Raw genomic sequence first — 25,930 nt, 5'->3', positions numbered from 1 at the left:
TGTTATTTAGCTATAAGTAAAGTAATTATTAAGTTGATTATAATCAGATTCTCGGGAGCAAGGAAAGAGGGTTATTTGGCAGATCATTATGAAGAAGTAGTTCATTATCCAATATAGAACTAAAAGGAAAAATACTGTTGCAGCATGTTATACAAAGCCAATAATTTATGGAAGAGTTTTTTAATAAACTAAAATCATTACTATTTAAAGAACTACATTTCTTGTGGATTGAACTTAGGCAGTAATATATCCAGCATTTTTTGATGTTTAAGGTAGCTAACTTCCTGATATGGAACAAATTGAGGGGGGTTATATATATATATATATATATATATATATATATATATATATATATATATATATATATATATATATATATATATATATATATATATATACACATTTTGATATTGTAAATTGCAAATCAAAAAGAAAAAAGTTAAAACTAACCAATTTTTTAATTTTACAGAATCAATATTTTTAAACTCTGGAATAATATTAGGAAGTTCTTCTAAGAGGAGCTGATCATCAATAATTGTTTGGGCAGCCTGAAAAAAGAATTTGAATGTTATAATTACATGCAACTTTATATATTTATATTTGCCAATTACGAAACCGTATATTCTTACAGTATTGTCTAAAACATAATATATTTATGTTATATGATATTATTTATAAAAAGTATAATATTATGTATATTAATATTAAAGTTTTAATTTATTTGTGATTCATTTCATGACATAATAAAAAATTGGATTGTGCTACAATCTTCACTGCATAGTCGATCTTTTCCTATCAGAGGACACTCTTATATGGAGTGCGTCCATGACATGAAAATGATCAATCCTTATATTGATACACCGGTGCAGGGTGCAACAAATCAACAAACATGCTAACGTTTGTTAAAAAAACAAACGTCACATTTATTTATGCAAAAAAAAAAAAAACGTTTCCTTACTTAAAATTTTTAAAAATGAACGCATTACTTCAGCAATTTTTTTACAAATAATTATGCAATTAATAGTTTTTCATTTATTATAAAAATCACATATTTATAATAAAAAACAATAAGTTACTAAAATTTAAAACATTTTTCAAAGACTTTAAAAGAATCCATGCTGAAACATTCAATAGTGTTACTTTTAAGTTAAATAACTAAGTACGCAAGTAATTATGTTTAAGCATGGTTTTTACACACATTTACAAAAGTACGCAAAACTTTAGTTTTGAAAATGCAATTACTTCGCAAAATGAATGCATTTGCAATTACTTTAAAAGAGATCATGTTAAAACATTTTTGTTTTATTTAAAAGCGTGCTTTTTTTTAAATTTTCTCATTATCATTAAAGTAATGTTTGTTTGCATACTAAAAATACATTTAAATGTTTTAAAAAGATTTTAAAGTTTTGCTAAAATATATATAATCTAATAGAATATATATAACTATTGTTTATTATTGTTTTTTTATTATTTTTATTTATTATTGTTTGTTATTGTTTTTATTTTTATTGTGCGTTTAACGATACTAATTATACAATACTTTTATTATTAAATTTTTAATAATATAAATATAATATCATATTAAGTATTTAACAATAACTTAATAAAATAACTTATTAAATACTTAATATATTATTATTTTTAAAAGTTTAAAAAAAGAAATATCAAAATGACTTTTATTTAATTTTAGTTCCCTTTTTAATTTCTTCACGTTTATACATTTTTTTTTATAAGAAAATAAATTTAAGGAACTAAATTGAGAAAAATTCACTATTTTGTTTTAATGGATAATAGTTACAGTCATAAGGTTAATGTACATTAGTTATCAATAATATGCCGCACACTTTGTTTTTATTATTTCAAAACAATTTTTCACGCACCAATGCATGAATGAAATGCACAAATGCATGAAAAATTGTATCGAAATAATAAAAAATTGGTGAAATTCAATAGACACCTTTGATATATCTAATAACTTATTAACTAGAATTAAAGTTATTTGAAAATAAAACAACCTTATGCTTTAATAAAAAATTATTTGAATAAAAAAAATTATTTAAAAACAAAACTGCCTTTTTTGACATATACCTCTTAATATAGATGTTTGTCAATAAATAAAGACGCAAACGTCAACGTTAATTAAAAAAATTGCGCACTGCAGTGAGCTAAGACCAGTGGATGCGAGAAAAAAGTTCTCCTTTTCATATAATTTTAGTTGAAAACACCATGCTGCTAAAAATTTTCATTTTTTAATAAGAGGTTGTAATAATTTTTTAGATGTTTTATTGGAATAAGCATAAGAAAGATTAGATTTGTAAATATTGGTAGTATCTTGTTTTAGTTTATTTTGAAAACTGCTGCAAACTTTTTGAAAGTTAAAGTTTTTTTTCCAGAACAATAAGGTCATTTTTAAAAGTTATTATTTCTGTGGATGGTTAGATATTTTTAATCCATAGTTAAAATTAAAATAGTTTTTACTATTTGAGCAGAACTTGTGTGAACTACATTAAAACTTACTTCATAGTAAAGTTTATACTTTGATCTAATAATGCTTCTTCCATACCATACATCAATAACTTCAAAACATTTGTTTAATTTCCAAATCACACTCACAGCATATCTAGAATTTACATAATGCTAATATATTTATGCACAATAATAAAATGCTAAAACACCAAATATTTTACAACTACAAACATTTCAAATATATTAAATATGGCTTTAAATTTATACTATACAAACATAATTAAAAGTTTTTATATAATGCAAAAACAATAAAGTTGATAACCAAAACATGGATTTCAAATTTGGAGCTTAATTGAAGTAAGGGATTTTAAAAGAAATTTATAACCATAGAGGATTCCAGAAAAAATTAAAAAACAATTGTTAGTAACAATGATAATAAAAAACTTAGCACAAAACAAAACCCTAATTTTAATCCTAATATATAAATATAAATATATGTATATATTAGCCCTCAGAATTAGGGTCGGCATTTGGAAATGCAGACCTAATTGCCAATCGAGAAGTGTTCAAGGTTGACAAAATATTAGCAACCTTGTTTCTATGTTTTATGGTAAAACCTGTGAATCAAATTTTTTTTCTGACCTGATGCCAAATTAATGCTGACCTCAATTTTCCTTATTCTGAGGGCTGATATATATATATATATATATTTATATATATATATATATATATATATATATATAAAATAAAAAATAAAACTACATGATTTTCATAATTTTAAGTGTTGCGCTATTGCAATCATCGGGTGAAATACAAATATAATTTTCTTTTTTTTTTAAACATCTTTGCTTCCATAAAAGGCTGCAAGCAACCACTAATTAAAGTCGGAAGTTACTGGAAGAGAAAAGATGAAAATTGTAGAGCAAGATAACGATTGACAGACAACTTAAAGGGTTGCAAATTATATGAATCAGGAAAGCAAGATGAAGGAAGCAAATTCCAAAGAACTGATCTTCGAGGAAAAAAACTAGATAAATAAGAGCTTTTGGAGCACTTAGGAACAGTCACAGAAAAAGAATAAGACTTAATTGAATGACGAGTAACACAAGAATGAATTTTAGTAGATGGCACAAGAGACACTAGCTCTTTAGAGCAGTACCCATTGTAGTATTTGTAGAAAAGAAAAAGAGAAGCAACATTACAACGATGTGATAATAATTGGAGGTTGGCTGCAAGAGCAGGTCGAACTATGTTTACAATGCTTTTTTGCACCTTGTCTAAAAGAGAAAGGGCATCAATAGAAAATTCGCCCCAGATATGGCAACAGTATTCAATACAAGCCGGATTTGAGATTTATGGAGATAGAGAATAAAAACCGAAGTAAGAAAGTGTCGAGCTCGATAAAGAGATGCAACCTTAGCAGATGCTACTTTTGCAACAGACTTGATATATGGTTTCCAAGAAAGATCAGAAGTAAGAGTTAATCCTAGAAGATGAAGAGTGGATAATTTGTTGAGTAAATTACTGTTCGTAAATATAGGAAATCTAAATTATTGCAATAACGATTGGCTGAAAAAAATTGAGTTTTATCTGTATTGAAGTTCACCAGCCACTGTGAGCCCCATGCTGTAGCAGAAGTGAGATCACTTTCAAACTCAAATGCCCCCTCCAAGCAATCAGAGACTGTTGGCTTCTTATCACGACAAGAATAAATGGTAGCATCATCAGCAAACAATGCCACCTTAGATGTGAGAATATCTGGAAGATCGTTAATGAAAATTAAAAAGAGTATAGGGCCAAAGATAGAACCTTGAGGAACCCCTAAAGTTACAGAATAAAAAGAAGAGTGCTGTCCATCGAGAGCAACTTTTATACTACAATTGGAAAGGAAGGATTCAATAATCTTAAAGATGTTGCCAGATATATCATAAGAAGAAAGCTTATGGAGAAGACCAGTATGCCAAACTTTATCAAAAGTTTTTGAAATGTCAAGAGCAATGGCCTTAACTTCTCCACCATTATTTAATGCACAATAAAATCTATCGTTTATTACTATTAGTAAATCAGCTGTAGAATGAGAAGATCGAAATCCATATTGATGGTCAGAAAGTAAGTTATTAGATTCAAGATAAGAAATTAAGTGTTTGTTAATTAAAGATTCAAAAACTTTGCTTATAATAGGAAGAAGACTAATGGGACGGTAGTTAGACCTATCAGATTGCTCTCCAGAATTTTTGAAGATATGGATAACACATGCCACTTTCCAGCAGGCTGAAAAACAAGACTCTGATAAGCATTTGTTAAATAGTTTTGAAAGTATAGACGACAGCTCTGGAGAACACTTCTGCAAGACAATAACAGATATGTTGTCCGGGCCACAAGCTGTAGAAGAGTCTAGGAAGGAAATCACTTTAGATACAGAAGCTGGAGTGATACAAATGTCAAGCGATGGATCAGCCTGTTTGCTGGCATTATCAGGTAGAACGCAACTAGTGGAATCAAGAGATGATATTGATGAAAAGTTCTTAGCAAACAATTAAGCTTTGTCTTTAGGTAAGGTGACAAAGTCTGAACCATACAAGAGAGGTGGAATTAAAGACTTGCTCTTATTATTAATACTTATAAAGATTCTCCAGAAGTCACAAGAGCCTAATTTTTGTGATGAAATATAAGATTTCATGACCTGAGAATAGCAGGCTTTGGCGTTAGACAAAACTTTTTTACAATGGTTTCTACCAGTAGTAAACAGACGCCTGCTTTCTGGAGAATTGTTTTGCTGATAGATATGGAAGTAACGGTTTCGATTGGCAATCACAGCAGCACAATGTGAGGAAAACCATGGAGGAGAGTGAGGCTTGACCTGGAATCGTTGAGAGGGAACAAAAGATTCCATGCCAGCGCAAATCCATGAAGTTATGTAAGAAGTACATTTGTCGACAGGAAGACGAAAGATTTCTAATCAAGGGCCATCATGAAGAAAATCACAAAGAAAGTCAGCTTTAAGGTAGTTGTAAGAGGTACAATAATAGGGGGATTCAGGTGAGGAAAAAGAATGAGATATTAGTTTTAGAGAGATCAAACCATAATCAGAAGCACTTAAGGGTGAATGTGGAGAAACTGAGCACTGACTAGGATCAAAAACAAGACATAAGTCGATTAGAGAAGGTAAATGATTCGGGTTGTCTGGAAAGTGAGTTAGAAAGTTGACTATTTGAGTTTGGGATTGAGAAAGGCAAAAGTTGTGGGCTTTAATGCCTGCAGAGTCACTGACACTAGAGCCAAGCGATTCAGTGTGGTGAGCATTAAAGTCACCAACAACAACAATATAGGCTGATGGATAAAGAGAGGGGGCTTGGTCAATATGATCAGAAATAACATCAAAAAGAGTGCAGTCTTGAGATGAAGGAGAGCGATATAGAACAAAGAGAAAGGCGATACAGTGAAGTGGAACGCACATGAAACGAAAGCACATGAAAGCAAAAACGAAAGCACATGAAAGAATAATCTGTGGATTCAAACCTAGTTTCACAACAAATGGGTGAGTTCTTACAAATGTAAATACCCAGGCCAAGCATGTGACTATTGGGGTCTTTACGAATTAAAGGAAGATAGCTATCAACACTAAGATCACAAGATGAGACAGCTGAACTCAGATTAGTCTCACAAAGAGCAATTAGGTCTGGTGAACTTTGCAAGAGATAAAACTCAATAGGAGAAAAGTTGCTTTGAAGACCACGAATATTAGTGAATGATAGGTTTAGAGAACTTGGTGATGATGATGGTTTTTTGTGTTTTATAGTATTTGGTACTTCATTCATTTTTAAATTTGTTGAAGAACTTAACTCAAAGCATAGATAGTACTCAGAACACTGTTTAATAGCCCAAGCAATTGCCACATTACTATTAATAAACACTAAGCCAAAAGAAAGGGCTCCAAATGTGGCCTTGGCAATGCACACCAAAAGTACAAACAGGGACACCATCCATGCGCAACATGGCACTGTTAATACTTTGATATTTTTCAGCTGTTGATGGAATCAGCTTCTCTGAGAGCTACCACAGAGTTCGGGAAACCTGACTACCAGCCAGCCTCAGAACCATAAAACTGAGTTTTAGAGCTTTACTCTTATTAGGAGATAATAGAATGAGTTGCTTAATCATAAAAACAGTGACACAAGCAAAACCCATGCATTGAGTCAAGAAGATCCAGCATTCAACATCCTAAACTGCAAACAATGTAATTAAAATACATCTGCACCAGCCTAATAGATGAAGAAGGGTTGTGAGGCTGGTCAACAGATAGAATCTGTTTCCCCCTTAAGTCTTTGCCTAGGAGGCCTTCTACAAGACAGTAGTCGGATGCATTTAACGGCTGCCCAAGATGAGTATTTTTATTGAGACACCATCTCTAGCCTTTACTCAACCAAGAGCCCTAAGGCAGGAGGTATTTTGAGTCAGAGTTGGATCTCCTAGCCTTTGTCTAAAAAGGCATATCCTACAAGGCAGCAGGACATGAAGCAGATTGTACTGGGTTACATGTTACCAGTAGCAGGATAACTTGACCTGACAGTTTAAATAATTATATACATATGGAACCAGTTACGTAAAGCTATTCAAAAGTTAACTTGGCCTATCCTAAAAGAAGCATCTGCTTATAACAACACAACAAAAAAAGGTTTAATTTGTTTGTCATCAAATGTTGTCTCATAAATAAATTTCTATTAAGCAAGCGCAAACCTGAAGATTAGATACACAAGCTTGTAACAATAATTTTTTCTTCATAGTTTTACATAACTAGTAACATATATATATATATATATATATATATATATATATATATATATATATATATATATATATATATATATATATATATATATATATATATATATATATATATATATATATAAATATATAAATATATATATATATATGTATATATATATTTACAATTTTAAAATGTTTTCTACAAATAGAGTGCTCAATGTTCTTAACAGAACAGAGCAATTATAAGTTAGTAGAAAATCACTTAACAAAAATTTATCTCATTTAACACTGTGTTTCATCAATAAAGACTCATCAGAATATATATATATATATATATATATATATATATATATATATATATATATATATATATATATATATATATATATAAATATATATATATATATATATATATATATATATATATATATATATATATATATATATATAAATATATGTAAATAGATTTACTAATACATTTAAATGCATAAATTTAAAAACCATTTAATAAGAAAAGTTTTGCGTTTTGCGTAAAATAAAAATATACCTACAATAAAAAAACATACCTATCAACTCCACTGATTAGAGAGCACAAATCAGCACTAAGTATTGAAGGTAACATGTCATAACGCCTATCAGCTAAATACACAGTAGTTGATCTGAGTACAAAAATTTAACAATTAGAAACTGAAAATTAAAATATAAAAAAAAAAAAAAACTACATTTGTTAGACGATGACCTTTACCTAAACATACATAATTAGCACATATGTACTGGTTTTACATCAACCGAGTTGAGAGATAAGTTTTTATTTATTATTTTTTGTTTTTTTCTTCTTTTTTTTAAAAAAAACTAAACTGATTTAAGTCAACAAAAAAAGTCGGCAAATGCATATCTATATATGCTATAGTATAAATATCATATAGTTTATTACCTTGATTGAGCCTCAATGTCAGTGAAACTGCTTGCTTTAACAAAATGAGATACATCTGCAATGTGAACACCCAGCTCAATTATTTCGCTATCTAGCACCCTATCAAATAATCATTCATCATCATCATCATCATCATCATCATCATCATCATCATCATCATCATCATCATTATCATCATCATCATCATCATCATCATCATCATCATCATCATCATCATCATCATCATCATCATCATCATCATCATCATCATCATCATCATCATCATCATCATCATCATCATCATCATCATCATCAAGAATAAAGCACTCACCTAACAGAGAGAGTATCATCAACATCTTCACAATCTTTCGGATCAATACTAAACACTAGGTGAGAATCCCTGTCAATAAACAAAGTTATTACTTATATTTTAATTCATGTTTTTATTTTTTAATTAAAATGTTTTTTTATTACCGTAGATCTCTTCGAATCAAGAGCTCATGTTCTGTAATTTTCCAGGGATCATCATTAGTATTATTAGGCATTTCCTTCATAATTTGATCACTAAAAGGTGCTAATAAAAATCCATGTTCAACAAGGATGGTGGCTATCTCAGCCTCAACATCACCAATGTTTCCTAAAACTTTTACAAAATGACCATTCGGATAAAGAGAACTTACATCCCAACTATCTATTCTCACAACAAACCTAAAAAAATGAGAAATTCACAAGTTACTTCAAGAAATTATCTACAAGTTCATACAATGTTAAATATATTTAGCATAGAAATATGGAGCTCTTTTCACTTTAAAATTTTTAAAACATTTTTTTAAACATTTCTTTTGCCAATTTATAACAGTCTTTTAGCTCAAAAACCTGAACTTTGGCAAACAAAGTTGCTACAAAAGGTTGGGAAAGATTCTGAGAGTGAAAGTAGTATTAATAACTTTACATTTGGCAATGCAATACCTGCTGTTGAATCCTGCATTTTCATTAAAGTACTGTTATTACACTGACATTACTTTAACGAAAATGTCATTTTTACCAAGAGTTGATGACAAACATGGGCTCTTTGTCATTACAGTCACAATCCTAGCATCAGTAGTTTTGAAAATCTTTAAAAAAGTAACAGCGAAGGATTTCTTTAATTACATCAATAAGAATAAAATGCAACATGAGAAAATAAATTACTATAAAAACCCTCATAGTCATCCGGTAGCATGGGACAACTCGTTTTCTCCAAGGGCAACTGAAGTTAAAAAAAAAAACGCCTGTCAGTACGCCAAATGCCCCGCAGGACAAACAGACAGTTTGTTACTTACAAAACTGTGTTTATTAATAAAATCATATTTTGATCTATGATGATTTTATTCCTTGGAATTATTTAAAAGAAAACTTTAAAAAGCATTTAAAGTAGTTGAACATTGAGTACATGCGTTATTTCTAGAAACTTTATAAAAAGAAGCCGACATGCAATCTAATATTTCCAAGTGCAACTGTACTGTTTTTTTAAACATTGTTGACGCATTTTAAAGCATGTTTCTTCTCAATTTAAAATGAGTTTTAAAATTACATTTTCTTTCATTTCCAAATGCTATTGTATCATTTTTCAAACCTTATAGTCACATTTTGAATCACTTGAATGGACAGTTTAATCATTAATAACACTGAATCTCTTTTTTTTTTATTAGTAAAATAAATTTTTATTTTAACTTTTACAAACAAAATTAACAAAATTAAAAACATCGTCAAGAGGCATGTGAAATTACTAGAATTTTCATTATTAGAACGCAATTAACAATCCAAGCGGAAATTCTTTTTTTCTAAAAAAAAAGAATTTCCACTTGTCTTAGTATAATAAAAAATGTTTAAAACATTGAAAACATGTTTTAAACATTCAACTAAATTCAATTCAATTAAAGATTGAGAGAGAATATTTTTCTATATATAAAACATTTCTTTGCATTTTTATCTTTCAGCTTTTTTGCTTCACATAATGAAACTTTAGTTAAGATTAACAAAAAGAAATGAAACAATACAGATCAGGCTGGGTGAATATAAAAAAAGCAATTGTTTTTACTCAGCGTTTTTGGAGTAATAGTTCAGCTTTATGTGTATAAATTTTTTTAGCTAACTCAAATTTTTATTCACGTAAAGCTAAGCAGTTTACTCCAAATTCTGAGTTGTTCAGCTTTACGAAAATAAAAGTTTGAGCATAATTGTTGAAGTTTTAATTCACATAAAGCTAACCAATTACTAAGTAAAAGCAATTGCAATTTTTTATTCATCCGGCCTATTGACAAAAATGACAACACATATTTAATTAATTTAATTAATAAATTAACTCACTTTTAAATAAACTGTTTCTTATTAAACATATTTTAGTAGTCAAAAGTTTAAATTTTTTTTCTTTAGTATTTTCACTGGAGAAAAAAAACAAAAAATTTTTTTTACACCGTACTACTGATTATCATAGCGGACGACTCTATGAGAATCTATGAAATGAGAAATAAAAACTGTTTTAGTTGCCCACAGAACAACCGGAAAAAAACCTGAAGGTACACCACTGACAACAACTGGTCACTGAGCTTTTTCTAAAACTATCAGTAAAACATTGAAAACATTTTAATAAATGTATGCAGCTCATTTAAAAAAGATATACTGATTTGCTTAATTGAATTAAGTATACTATAGAGAATATAATATATGATTAAATGTAGTATATAATTGAATATATAGTATCTAAAAAATATATTAGTGATATGATGATGATAAATAAGTAAATATAAAAGTAAAAGTGAATATATTAAAAAACAAAACAAAACAAAAACAAAACAGAATAACCATGATTTTTTTTTAGGAAAAAGAGATATATACAAAACAGTAGTAAATAAATAAAAAGTAAGTCTTAACAAATAATGATTAAAAAATATATTACCAAATAACAATAAAAAAAAAATGATAAATAATAAAAATAGAGTGAAATAACAACAAATAAAAACAGAGTAAAATAAAATTTAAATATTTAAACCTTCACATTTAAATAGAAATATTTATATAAATATTTTTTGAACACTTTTCTAAAACATAAATAATATTAGTTTATCTACAAACCTCTTATCTTTTAATTTGTTAACTTGATGGGTACAAATGCGAATCTTGGGAATTCTAATGTCCCATGGTACAGTTAGCAGCTAGAAAATTATTGCAACAACAAAGATTGACAACAGCATCAACAATATGAGAATCAAGTTAACTGAAAAAGAAAAAAAAACACACCCTTCCACCAGTAAAACTAGATAAAATATCACTTTCTGGAATAGAGACTACATAGTCTCTGAAATTTCGTTGAAGGATACCAACAACACAACCTGTTACCATTGTTTTTGATTCTTTTTCTAAAATAGTCTTGTCTAAAATAAGCAATGCACATTAGTAAAAATAAAACTTCTATTATAATAGAATTATTTATTATTAGATATTTAAGATAAATCTTAAATATATAAATAAGATTATATTTATATAAAAACCTTTATATTTATATTCAAATGTAAAACTTTTTATTTAAATAAAATTACAAGTTTAATTAAAATAAAATTTGAAATTTAAAATTAAATATCAAATAAAAAAAAACTAAAACCTTCATTCAAAGTAATTGAAGTCACTTTTGCCTGCCACTTTTCTCTTGGCAACAATTCAACAACAACCAAATCACCATCAACTGCTCTATTTCTAAAAAAAGATTAAAAATAAAAAAATTACCAAAAACACTTTTTTGAAAGACCTTCTGATAAGAATAAATAAAAAAAGCCATTTTAATGGCTAAAAAAAGCCAGAAATTTTAATGGTCAGCTCAAAACTTTTTTTTTAACTTGCTGACTTTTTGTCAAGCATTTACTTGCATACTCTTTTTTTTACCTGTGCATTACTGATTAAAATACAAAACAAACAAACAAATAAAAAAGAAATGCAACTTTTGCTAAAACAAACAGCTTTTGGTCTTATAACTTAAGTTGAATGTCTTAACGTAATTAAGAAATTCAGCTTAAGTTATAAGACCAAAGTTGTATGTTTTAGCAAAAGTTGTATTTAATTTTTTGTTTGTTTGTAATTAGGATGATTAATTATACAGCCAAACAACCATTAAAATGTAGAAAAATAACAACCATTAAAATGTTTCCATAATTCCATATTTCTTAGTTAAATATAACATTATGGAACAACTTATGTACAGAAACTTTCATTATGTTATTCTTTTCATGTTATTCTTTTTTTTAGTTTTTATGTTTAACAACCGTACGGATGTTAAACATGAAAACTAAAAAAAAATCAAAAAAAAAATAGAAATATTGTATTCTGCATTGCAAAATACAAAAGAAAATTGGTATTATGCTTTTTGCTGTAAAAATGAAGAGAAAGAAAACCTTATATAGTAAGAAATAATAGCATACTTGATTGGTTTCAAATTAAAAAGTTTGACATTTTTATGGGCAACAGACAATTTGCTATGAGACCAAAATTTTGTGCTTTTATTAATGCATAGCTCCAATAGAATACAATTAATATTCTAAAGTATTAAAACAGGTTTTGTGTGTGACTTCTTACTGTAACTTTTTGTGAGATTCTTTTATGTTCATTATGTATTTTGAATTAAAACAATAAAATGCATACTCAATAAAATAAAAAACAACAACAGATTTTTGCTATAAATATTGGGTGGTTGGATATTTTTGGGCATAAATGTATATATATATGTATGTGTGTGTGTGTATATATATATATATATATATATATATATATATATATATATATATATATATATATATATATATATATTTATAATATATATGTGTGTGTATATGTGTGTGCGTGCGTGCATGTGTGTGTGTGTGTGTATATATATATATACATACATATATATTACAGATTATAAAAATGTATACAGATTAGAAATTTTTTTTTTAAATCATTACATTCATGACAACCCAGTTCTGTTTACAGATAAAGTTTGCTACAATCCAAGCAATTTTAAACAGGGTTGCCACTTTAATTCGGGAATAAAATTCCTTGATTCTCCTTAATTTTTAAAATTAAATTCTGCTTATTTCTCCCTAATATTTATATCATTCATTCTCAAAACTTGGCATTAAAACTTCGTCATTAACCTCCAGGCATGAGGCATGATACTTTTGCTCTCCAAAAAAAAAAAGATCCTCTTATTTCCATATATAAGGAAAATCCGGAAAAAAATTTGTTAGATAATAAAAATAAATAATCAAATATTTTGTACAATGACATACCATTTTTAAAAAACAGCTGAAATTAGCAAAATGAAATAAATACCTATACTAATACTAGACATAGAAAAAATCTAAAAGCTCGAAAGAATAATTAAAATTTAATGCATCTTAAATAACTAGAAAGCCAATAATAAAAATATGCCATAATAAATAATTCATTCAAATCTTTTTCTGCTCATCCTAATATTTCTTGATTTTAGAAAGAATTATAACATGTTTTCTTTTTCTTTTCTTTACATCTTTCTACTTTCCTCTAGTTAGTTTTTATATTTCAACGAAGTGTTACACAGCTTCTATCATTTCACTGCTGATTTTACTTGAAGAATCTTCAATTTGTTTGATATCATGGAATCTTTATTAGTTTGATAAATGACTTTTCTTTCATATTTTCACTAAGCATATTACTGTTTATACTGAAGCTCCTCTCAGTAATTTCTTGACCGTGAACAGATAAAAAAAAGAGTATCAAGACTTTCCACAAAACCTTGTATTTTATACCAATTTTGATGGTTTCAAAACAAAATAAGTTTAAATAAATTCCAGCGTAAAATCTTTGAAATTTGTGTGAAAAGCAAGATTGCATTCATAAAATTCATTAAAAAGATAAACAAGCAGGAAAAAATTAGATTTTTCTTGTGTTTTTTTTTAGAATTAAATTTGAACTGATGCAAGCTTCCAGAAAAGAAGATCAATTTAAATTTGTTTCAAATTTTTTTTAAGAGTTAAAATAAATATAAGCCGACAATCATTCATAGATCTATTGATCATATCTTAAGATTACACATCCTTACTCCTCAAATCCATAATGTTACATTCTACAGCAAATCATTGATTTTAATTTTATTATTGATTTATTATCATTGATTTTAATAATAGAAAATTCTTTTTAGTGAGATAAAATTGTCAAAGTTGCCTCCCATTGGTTCCATTCCCACCCCCATGCCTCCCATTAACAATGCTGCTCAAAACATCTTGTTTGATTAATAAACTTATTAAGTTTTTAGCAATTGAAAAAATATCTTCAAAGAGAAATGGATTTATTGTCTGATATTCTGCAACTAACAAGTAATATAACCAAAAAAGTTCAATAAAGTGAGAGTTAGTTTATCCTTAGTTTGTTCTAAGATTATATTACAACTCTTGCATTTTGGTTGCTTACTTTTAGGAAGAGCTTCCCAATATTTTGTCATTTTTTTAGTTTTCATCTAAATTAAACATAATCTCTCAGCTACTTTTTATTAATTGTTGCCAAATATGTAGCCATACTTTTAAGTAAATGTTTTGGCAATCACAAAGCTGAAAATTATGTGAAGTTAGTGCAGACTCTAATAAAGATTTATGCCAAAATTGGATGCAGAATGTCTGCGAAAGTCCATACCCTTGATTTGCATCTCAACAAATTCAAGGAGAATATGGGTGCTTTCTTCAACGAGCAAGCGATTTCATCAAGATATTTGATGAAAGCACTTTGAACATCGTTACCAAGGATAGTATAATGAAAACATGATGGGGGACTATATTTATGGGCTACTTTGAGAGTGTGATTCGCAGTACAATTGTAAATCTAGAAAACATTTCTGAACGCTATTGAGTGGTTTCCGAATGTGTTTGTCTATTCTTTGTGCAATTTTTGGTTTTACCTGATCATAATGACAAAAATGAAAAAAAATTGTTCTATTTTCACAAAAAAACTAGTTTTCTTCATGATGTTGTCGTGTAAGCAAAGTTTGTGCTTAATTATAAGAATAAGAGGTCATTTTTTCACATACTTTAGATATATGCAATTGAAATATCACACTTAGAAGCCAGGAACAAAAATTATACAAAGTGTTATATATTGTTATATGCATGAATTCAAATACAAAAAAAAATCTATAACAATCAAATCACCTTAGAGCTGTGCCAGGAATTAGGATATCACTACTTTGTGAATTTTCCTTTGAATCTCTAAAAATACACAAAAAACATAATTTGTATTATCATATTACATATTTTAAAATTGTGAAATTTATGTAACTTTTAACATTACCAGTAATCAATTTTGAACTAAAGGTTTAAAAAAAATTTAATTCATATTAGACCCACCCACCCTATTCAAACACCCCTTACCCACCTTATTCAAACACCCCTTACATAACCTATTCAAACATCCCTTACCCACCCTATTCAAACATTCCTTATCCACCCTATTCAAACATCTCTTATCCACCCTATTCAAACATCCCTTACCCACCCTATTCAAACACCCATAAACTAAGATTGAAGCCACTAAAAAATTTTTAAAAATTTTTAAAATTTTTTAACAAATTTAGCCAATTTAAAAGATATAAAGAAGGGATAAAAATAAATAGTGCAACATAAGAATTTATTAGCTTTTTAAATATGATGAAAATAGTATGTCGACTAAAAGTTGCAACTAGTTCTAAATCTTTTATGTTGTGTTAAAGCAGCTATTTATAACATAACTAATAAAATTCTAAAAGATTTTCTTGCTTGAAAGAAACTGCTTGAAAGAAGCTGCTTGAAAACCTCCATGAAAAGTGTTTAATTTCTTAAAATTTTTTAAAGAATTTTTCTTCCTCCTGGTATATGTGATTTTATATACATATACGAATCACATATATATATATATGTTATATATATATATATATGTTATATATATGTTATATATATATATATATATATATATATATATATATATATATATATATATATATATATATATATATATATAGTTCAATAAATTGTTGCATTTGGGAGTACGGAAGGTAAAAAATGATTCTTTTGTCAACAAATACGTCACTTTTAATTACTTTTGACTTTTGTCTAACATTTTGGTGCTGTCAGAAAATTAAAACCATTAATTTAATTACAAATTAATCGTTTTTTTAAAAAAACGCAAAAACCAAATTTAATTGACAAGAATGTTTTTAAAAACATTCTGAATGTTTTTAAAAATATAAAAAATGTTTTTATTTTAATTTTTTTTAATAAAATGTTTTTATTTTAATTTTTTTTTACTGTAAATCATGCACGGAGCGTTACTACATTGACTATCTTATAGCCTATCTCACAACAAAGTGCTACTACATCGACTGACAAATAGCCTGGCTTGCAACGGAGTGCTGCTACATCGACTGACAAATAGCCTGACTCGCAATGGAGTGTTGCTACATCGACTATCTAATAGCCTGACTTGCAAGGAAGTGCTGCTACATTGACTGGGGCAGGCTCTCTATCAAGTAATAAAAAAAAATTCCGGTTTTGCATTTTAACTTTTGTCAACAAAATACGGAAAAACTTTCTGACAACCAGTTAGGGGTTATATATATATATATATATATATATATATATATATATATATATATATATATATATATATATATCAGGCCTTGTTTTAAATAAAAAACGGCTTAGCTCATTAGCTGTTCATGATTTTGATGTCATAAAATTATCTTAATTCTTTTTTAAACTTAATTAATTTTTTTAAACTACTACAATAAAATAAATTAACGCAAAACAAGTTTATTTTACTAAGAAAAACAAATTTTGTAAATGTACATATTGTGGAATGTCTATTTTGTTTCAAATTTTTTTTTTTAAATTTCAAATTTACTTTTTTTATTATCATTATTAAAATGTGTTTGTTTTTTTCATTAATTCTCAAAATTGGGACTTTGCAAATAATGATTTTTTACTTTAAAAAAATTATTAACAAAGAAAAAATATTATTTATTGCAAAGAAAAAAACTAATATATATAAATATATGCTAAATACCTACTTATGGTGCTAAAACCAACTTATTTTAAAAATGTCAGCTGACAACCCCTAAATGTGTTTTATATAATAAAATAATACTGGATTTAAAAAATTTTTGAATAAAAAATATTTTTACGGGTGCCACAAGGCCCTTATACATCAAACATGTTCCTAATATTATAAAAAAAAAAGTTTTTCAAAAGTATGTCATGTTGGGTCTCAAAAGAAGCAAAATTTTATAAAAATTTCAAAAATAACAATTATTTAAAAAAAAATTGTTATTTTATAGTTTATTGCAAAAAAAAAATGACGTTTTAAACTAAAAATGAAAAAGGTTTATTTTTTTTAATTATAATTTCAAAAAAATCTTAAATAATAGTTTTTTTATAAAATAAGTTGTTTTTACCACCACCCTAATAAATATATATACATATATATATATATATATATATATACATATATATATATATATATATATATATATATATATATATATATATATATATATATATATATATATATACCTGTGAAAAAAGACCTTAAAGTCACTATTTGATTAGTTTTGATTGCAACTTGTTATTGGATTTACAATAAACAAAGCGCATATAAACTTAATGTTTCAAAAAATGAAAATTTTATTTTTATTTAATTATGTATATCAAACAGAACTAATCTAATTACTGACAAATTTGGACTCTTTTTAATGAATTCTCTTTACAAAATACAAATCCTAAGATATGTTTGCAATTTTTGTCTCTGATGTTTTATTTGAACTGATTAACTGATCTTAATTTGCTGAGTTGACTATATATATATCTAAAGCTTTTGATCAAGTTTGGTATGCTGGTCTTCTCCATAAGTTTTCTTCTTAAGGTGTATCAGGTAACATCATTAAGATTGTTGAATTCTTTCTTTCCAATTGTAGTATAAAAGTTGTCCACGATGGACAGCACTCTTTTCATATCCTGTAACTTCAGGAGTTTTATCCAAGGTTTTATCCTTGGTCCTATACTCTTTTTAATTTACATTAACAATCTTCCAGATATTCTCACATCTAAGGTGGCATTGTTCGCTGATAATATTACCATTTGTTCTTGTCTTGATTAGAAGCCAACACTCTCTCATTGCTTGGAGGGGGCATTTGAGCTTGAAAAGGATTTCACTTCTGCTACCGCATGGAGCTCTCAGTGGCTGTTGAACTTTAATTCAGATAAAACCCAATTTTTTGCAGCCGATTGTTACTGCAATAATTTAGATCTTCCTATATTTATAAATGGTGATGTACTCAACAAGTCATCTACCCTTCATCTTCTAGGATTAACTCTTGCTTTCAATCTTTCAATCTTGGAAACCATATATCAAATCCATTGCAAAATTAGCACCTGCTAAAGTTGCATCTCTTTATCATGCTCTCCACTTTCTTACTCCGGATTCTATTCTTTATCTCTATAAATGTCAAATCCATCCTTGTATGGAATACTGTTGCCATATCTGGGGCAGATTTTCCAATGATGGTGCAAAAACGCATTGTAAACATAGTTGGACCTGCTCTTGCAGCCAACATCCAACCATTACCACATCGCCATAATGTTGCTTCTCTTTCTCTTTTCTACAAATACTATACCAGGCACTGCTCTGAAGAGCTAGTGTGTCTTGTGCCATCTACTGAAATTCATTCTCATGTTACTCGCCATTCAATTAAGTCTTATCCTTTTTCTGTGACTATTCTTAAGTGATCCAAAAACTCTTATTCGCCTAGTTTTTTCCTTTAAACATCAGTTCTTTGGAATTTGCTTCCTTCATCTTGCTTTCCTGATTCATATAATTTGCAATCTTTTAAGTCATCTGTCAATCGTTATCTTGCTCTACAATCTTCATCTTTTCTCTTCCAGTAACTTCCAACTCTAATAGTGGTTGCTTGCAGCCTTGTTGGAAGAAAAGTTGTTGGAAAAAAAAAAAAAAAAAAAAAAAAAAAATATATATATATATATATATATATATATATGTATATATATATATATATATATACATATATATATATATATATATATATTATATATATATATATATTTATGCTTTAGACTTCAGATAGCCTCAAAAATTCAAATGTCAGGAGCTGTTAAACCTAGCAACTGAAAAGACCAATTAAAATCACCAAACCTGGAGATAATCTGGTCAAGTAAACTCTGCAGCCATTAACCATAACTGCATAGAGCTGTCAACTTCAAAAAAAAAAATCATTACTTTGCACATACAGTGACTTTAATCAGATTCAAAAGCATCAAGTGGATTTGCAATTCTTTAAACCTACTGATCTACTTAATGGTTTCTTTTTTAAAGCTGTATAAATGGTATGTATTTCTTATTACAAAGCTGTATAAATGGTAGGTATTTCCTATTATAAAGCTGTATAAATGGTAGTTATTTCCTATTACAAAGCTGTATAAATGGTAGGTATTTCCTATTACAAAGCTGTATATATGGTAGGTATTTTCTATTATAAAGCAGTATAAATGATGGGTATTCCTATTATAAAGCTATATAAATGGTAGGTTTTTCCTTTTATAAACTTTTATGTTTTAACACAAATATTGGTCTGATACCACAATCATTTTATTTAATATTAATAATGCTTTCCCTTAATTAAGAATAAGTAAGTATAGATAAGCAAACTTTGCAGCTTTAACTTTTCAATACAACAAGTTGGATTTCTTGCACTTTTTCCATTAAAGTTCAAGTCAAGTTATCATTTATAGGAGTTTTCTTCAAAGTTGCATTTTTTGTGCCAGCTAGAGTTAGTAAAGAGATTTCTCTATCAAGAAAATGCCGATTTAAGTCTGCTTTACAGGTGCTAGATCTTTCATTTTAAAAAAGAAATCAACACTTTCCAATAATTATCATTTCTTTGAGTGCTCTAGTTAAGCCATGATTATCATTTTTTTTGTTACACTTTTTTTGTGGTATGTAGTCAAATTTTTTTCTCATTGTACAGGCGATTTTTTCAACATTATCCCTGTTTTTCATAATATGACATTTTCTAGAAAAGATATGATATAATAACTATGATATAATATCTATGCTAAAAAATATTAAATATATATGGAATCTTGAACATTATTGTTGTAAATGTGGTTACTGTGTTTATGACTACAAAGCAACTTTAAGCAAGTTTAATTAGTGGTTAAATGTATACTCTGATAAAATATCAGATGTGTCAATGCCAACAGGTATTTGTGGAAGTATATTTGCATTTGTGAAAGCTTTAAGGTAAAAAAATAATAATTTAAATTTTCTATTTTTCTAATTAATTTATAAAGTAAAACAAAAAATAAAAAAATTGATATTTTTATGTAAACAAAAAAACAATGTAATGAAAGTAAATCTATTAAGTCTATAAACCATTGATTTGAAGTATACAACTATATTTTATACATTTCATTAATTTGCTAAAAAAAAATTATTACAGTGCTTTTAATAGAAATATTTTAATTTGTGTAACAGGGGGTGAACTTAAAAAAATAAATAAATAAAAGAGTGCTTTATGTCACATATTTGCATTCAAGATATCTGCATATAAGACTGTTAAAAAATTAAAAAAAAGATAAAATTTAAAAAAAGTAAAAATGTGTGGAACAAAAATAAGAAATTTTTACTAAAGTGCAACAGAAAAATTTGCTGAAAAATGTCCTTGACATTAAAATTAACTAAATTTTTATTGTGACAAGTCATTTGAAATATCCGATAGATATTAAACTAAAACACAAAAATATTTACACATTGTTTATTGTAACTTTGTTTACTGTAACATTGTTTATTGTAACTTTGTTTATTGTGCCTTTGCTTATTGCAACTTTGTTTATTGTGACTTTTTTACTGTGACTTTATTTATTGTAACTTTGTTTATTGTAACTTTGTTTATTGTAACTTTGTTTATTGTAACTTTGTTTATTGTAACTTTGTTTATTGTAACTTTGTTTATTGTAACTTTGTTTATTGTGACTTTGTTTACTGTGACTTTGTTTTTGTAACTTTGTTTATTGTAACTTTGTTTATTGCGACTTAATTTAAAAACCTTAAAAAATGCACACAAAAAAAAAGCACTTACAGTAAGGATACAAAAGCTTCTTGAATAGGGTTATGTTTATTAACTCTTAAATAACTGCTGACAAATCTCCCCTAAATAGAAAAAAAATTAACTGTATTAACAAACCTTTTACATACTTGACTAGAAGAAAACTTTATTACTAAACTCAATAAAACATAAAACAGTACTGATTTAATGCCAGCTTCAAGAACATGTCTTGGATAATATTCACAATAATCTTTAACTATTGCAGTACCTAGAAATGTTTATAACATTGTTATAAATTGTTACCTATAGCAATACATTATTTATAACTAATAAAAAAAATCTATTAACCTAAGGTTGGTTACATTAGAAAAACTTTTCCTATAATTACAATTAAATTTGAAACAATGTGACCATGCAACTGTTTCAAATAGATGATATGATTATTCATTTACAATAAGTTTACAAAAGATTTTAGGCTATTATTTAAAATTTTTGTTTATGTTGTTTAGAATATAGTATTAAAAAAATGCAGAAAATTATAACTAAATTATAAATGTAGAAAATGATGTCAGGAAGTGGCTCAGGATCATATAATAAATATAATGATGAATTATTATTTATCAAAAAATTATTATTCTTTAATTACATATACAAGAGTATATATAATTAAAGAACAATTATATTTTGGTATTTTAACGAAATATTAAAAATTTATTGAAACTTTAACTAATGGTAACTCACCAATATTTGTTTCTGACCCAACTAAAGATGTCAAAGATTCATAAAGGTCAAGTGCTTCTGTAAAGTTAGGCCAAAATCCCTTCAAATAGTCTTCTGTAGTCATTATGAATACACCTGGTGTTTCACTTCCATAGGTCTTTAAAAACTAAAGCAATTATAATGACAAAACTGATTTTTTTGTTTTGAGATTTGGCAATTTTGTATTTATTAAAAATAAGCAAATATTTGTAATGAATAATAACAATTAAATAATAACAAGACAATATTAATATTTTGAAAAATATAAATTAAAAAAAAAAACCTGTTTATTTTCTGTAAGTATAATAACAGATACAGCTCCATTTAAATGATTATGATACCATTTTGCTGCATTATATATATTTCTGTGCACAAAAAAATACATTGCTACTTTTTTTTGTATTTCAAAACATGAAAATTTTCAAAAAATTTACAATTTTATTTTACTTCATTTATTTTTAAATTAAAAAGAGAAAAAAATTAGATCAGCCAAACAAAAAAATTACATCAACCAAACTACTATATTGAATACTGTTACTGGTTTTATTATTGTTAGTGTTATTACCAATAATAAAAAGCTTTCTTTTACCTATTAATAGTAGCAAACAAAAACATGTTAAAGCAACTAATAGTAGTGGACTAACTCTCTTGTAAAAAAAAAAGTTATCAGCGAATCAGTTATCAGTTAGTAAAATTAGGAAAAACTATTTTAAAAATTACAAAAGCAAACAAAAAAACATACAACATTCTCCACATTTCAATATTTGTATCTATTGAGCGCTTTATGTAACACCCCTCATGATGTTCATTGTTAAACAAAATACATCCTTTGTCTATATCTTTAAAAAGCAACTTTAACTTTTCGTACTGCTTTTTATTGCCTAATTGTTGAATCTAAAATTTAATAAACAAAATAAAAATTATTCAAAACAACACAAAATAACACAATATAAAATCAAATAAAAACAAATTTATGTATTTACTAATTTTTAAAAAATATATTTATGTATTTACATAATTTAAAACAGTTTGCATGAACAGCACTCCAGTTAAAGGCTTTAGTTCAAGAATTTCCAAATAAACTTGCGTTACCTACAACACAAAGAATAAATTTGCATTGTTAAAGTATTTAATGTGAATGGTACAAACAATTTAATGTTAATTTCAATTGAGTTAAATTTGAGCAGTAACTTAATCTAAATAAAAAAATTATCAAGTAATAACTTTTTGTACATTATAAATATCAGTAATATTAATAATAATATTTACATATATATTATATGCATATATATATATAAAAAAAATCAGTTTTTTTAATTTTGTGTTTCTTTAATGTATAAAAAAATATTATTATAATTTTTTTATACAATATAGAAAGACAAAATTAAAAAAACTTATTTTTTAAAACAATCAGTATTTGCCGATGGTTACCAAAACCGATGCCGATGCATTGGTGCATAATATAAATATAAATATTTGATAAATATATATATTTAATATATATGATATATACATTTTTTATATATATTTGATATATTTATTTTTATCTATATTTGGTGTGTGTGTGTATATATATATATATATATATATATATATATATATATATATATATATATATATATATATATATATATATATATATATATATATATATATATATATATATATAAAATAAAATAACACCAAATTTTTCATATTTCCTTAAAAAAACTATTCTGAAAAATATTATCAAAAAATTATTTTTTTGTTAATATTATAACCCTCTGTTGTTTAAGGGTCTTGAGCTACACCTTAAAATAACTTTTATGCAGAATTATTTGAAACTTAGTGCCACTTTATTATATAGAACACTTTTAGGGGGTCAGAGAAGATATTTCTGTAAAATGTAGCTTTAAGAGCCACCCTAATGTATATATAAATTAAAATATAATTCTAAAGGTTTTACAAACAAGTAGGAAATTCAAGAGCTTAAATCTAAAAGCAGAAATCAGGGAACATTTGATCTTTTAGACAAGCCTCATGAAGGGGTAAGATACCATAAAAAGTTTTTCCAAACATGAACGTTGCTTGTTTTTCCTCTAGATCAGATGGTTATTTAAGGTAAGTTTCGTCAATGTCTAACATTTGTTTTAAGTCCAGCTGTCATTTATAGCTTAAATATAAGCTTAATATTGATACATAAATGTAATTTAAAAGACTAAAAAATGTATATAATAAATAATATGATATGTATGAAAGATTTTAAAAATAACATGATTCGGTTCTTAAAACTTGTTATGTTAAGGTTTAACGTATTTTAATTTTTGCCTTTGTCCTTTCCCAGTATCTTTTATCTTAAAAAAGCTTAAATTTTAATAGCAAAATCATTTACTTAAAAAAAACTGTAACCTCACAGTTGTGTACAATAAAAAAAAAAAATTGTTACCTCACAGTCAGGTACAATGTAATGTGTGCATTCAATTGTAAGCATTTTACCTGCAAAAATTATTATTAAAAAAAAATGTATATAAAGTAAAATTTTATTTAAAAAAAGTTATTGATAAAAAATCATCAAAATACCTGGCACCTTCTCACAACTGTTGCACAAAACATTTTTGCAAGGTATATCATTACGCAAATAGTGTTCGCATACAATTTTCACATTCTTAGAATTCCTTTTTAAATGTATAAGCTTATCAAGTTTCTGCATAATACTTTTCAAGTTTTAAAACTTTTATATATTACTGAAAAAATACAAATTAAAGTCGCTATAATATAAATTAGTAAATAAAAACTTAATTGCTAATAACACTCAAAATATCTTAACTATAATCAACCAGATTAACATAAAAATTTTCTAAGTGTCATATGTTTATTTTTTATAAGTGTCCTATATTTATTATTTACAAGTGTCTCATGTTTATTTTTCTGGGACAGTCAGTAAAGTTATAAAATAAACTTGCTCAAAAATTATAAAAGCTCAGTATGAAAAATTAGTTAATTAGTAAATAAGTTTAAACATTATTACTTAAGAACAAAGCAAAAACAAAGTGACATATGAAACCCTAACATTACAGCAAAATATCTACTACTACACATTGCATAATTTTGCATTAGCTGGAAACAGAAATAAAATTACCCAAAAAATTTGATAAGTTTTGTATGAAATATTGGTAGCAGTTTTAATTCTAAAGATTATTGAAAAAAAACAAAAAAACAGTTTAAAACAATATTTGCATTTTAAATTAGGACAATTGCTAATTTCTTATAATTTATGCATTGCTGCATGATATTTAATCTATAACAACATTTTTGGTTTTTTAATAAATTAAATTTGTTATAACCTATAATTTGAAATAAATTTGTAATAAACTTATAATTTGTAATAAATTTGAAATAAATTTGTAATAACTTTCAACAATACTTTTATACTTAAATAGCCAAAACCATGAAATTAATTGCAAATGGATATAAAATACCTTTTTAAACTACCACAAAAACGCTAACTTAACTTGAATCTTTTTTATTTTTAATGCAGAATGTTTGTTTTTATTTTTTTAATGCATTGTGCTGTTTTGAACTAAATTAGTTTATTTAAGGTTTTATACTGTTTTAAACTAACTTAAATAGGTAAAACATACAAGGAGTGCTGCTACATCAACTGAGGATTTTATTTTTTTATTAAAAAAAAGAATTTGAAACTTTTCTGGTTTATTATTATTTTATTAATGATATTTATTTCTATTTTTATTTTTTTAACATATATTTTTTATGTCAACAGATTGTCAGGAAAAACTAAAAAAAAAAAAAAATGTTGCTTAAATAAATACATAAAGAAATGAATTGTTGGAGGTTTAACAGAGATTTATCAGAGCCGTTTCATCGATATGAAAAGATTGCAGTTAATCAATGCA

At 26.4% G+C, this 25,930-nt stretch overlaps 1 protein-coding gene across 1 annotated transcript in view; it reads right to left on the bottom strand.

The window, feature by feature from the left end:
- The window catches only part of LOC100204348 (DIS3-like exonuclease 1), a 55,531-nt gene extending 30,772 nt beyond the window's left edge, over nucleotides 1–24,759 (bottom strand). The window contains exons 1-18 of the mRNA XM_065816617.1: nucleotides 24,597–24,759; nucleotides 24,463–24,512; nucleotides 23,052–23,129; nucleotides 22,780–22,931; nucleotides 22,321–22,402; nucleotides 22,020–22,164; nucleotides 21,479–21,546; nucleotides 21,312–21,382; nucleotides 15,337–15,393; nucleotides 11,787–11,878; nucleotides 11,426–11,559; nucleotides 11,261–11,340; nucleotides 8,621–8,854; nucleotides 8,478–8,546; nucleotides 8,168–8,266; nucleotides 7,800–7,892; nucleotides 2,518–2,620; nucleotides 451–548 (exon numbers count right to left, since the gene is read on the bottom strand). Coding sequence (XP_065672689.1) covers nucleotides 451–548; nucleotides 2,518–2,620; nucleotides 7,800–7,892; nucleotides 8,168–8,266; nucleotides 8,478–8,546; nucleotides 8,621–8,854; nucleotides 11,261–11,340; nucleotides 11,426–11,559; nucleotides 11,787–11,878; nucleotides 15,337–15,393; nucleotides 21,312–21,382; nucleotides 21,479–21,546; nucleotides 22,020–22,164; nucleotides 22,321–22,402; nucleotides 22,780–22,931; nucleotides 23,052–23,129; nucleotides 24,463–24,512; nucleotides 24,597–24,726 — 1,835 coding nt within the window. The 5' untranslated portion in view covers nucleotides 24,727–24,759. The remainder of the gene's footprint in view (nucleotides 1–450; nucleotides 549–2,517; nucleotides 2,621–7,799; nucleotides 7,893–8,167; nucleotides 8,267–8,477; nucleotides 8,547–8,620; nucleotides 8,855–11,260; nucleotides 11,341–11,425; nucleotides 11,560–11,786; nucleotides 11,879–15,336; nucleotides 15,394–21,311; nucleotides 21,383–21,478; nucleotides 21,547–22,019; nucleotides 22,165–22,320; nucleotides 22,403–22,779; nucleotides 22,932–23,051; nucleotides 23,130–24,462; nucleotides 24,513–24,596) is intronic.
- Between the last annotated feature and the right edge of the window lie 1,171 nt (nucleotides 24,760–25,930).

This window comes from Hydra vulgaris, chromosome 13 (assembly GCF_038396675.1).
Source record: "Hydra vulgaris chromosome 13, alternate assembly HydraT2T_AEP".
Lineage (NCBI taxonomy): Eukaryota > Metazoa > Cnidaria > Hydrozoa > Anthoathecata > Hydridae > Hydra > Hydra vulgaris.
This window is presented reverse-complemented; position numbering and strand designations above follow the sequence as displayed.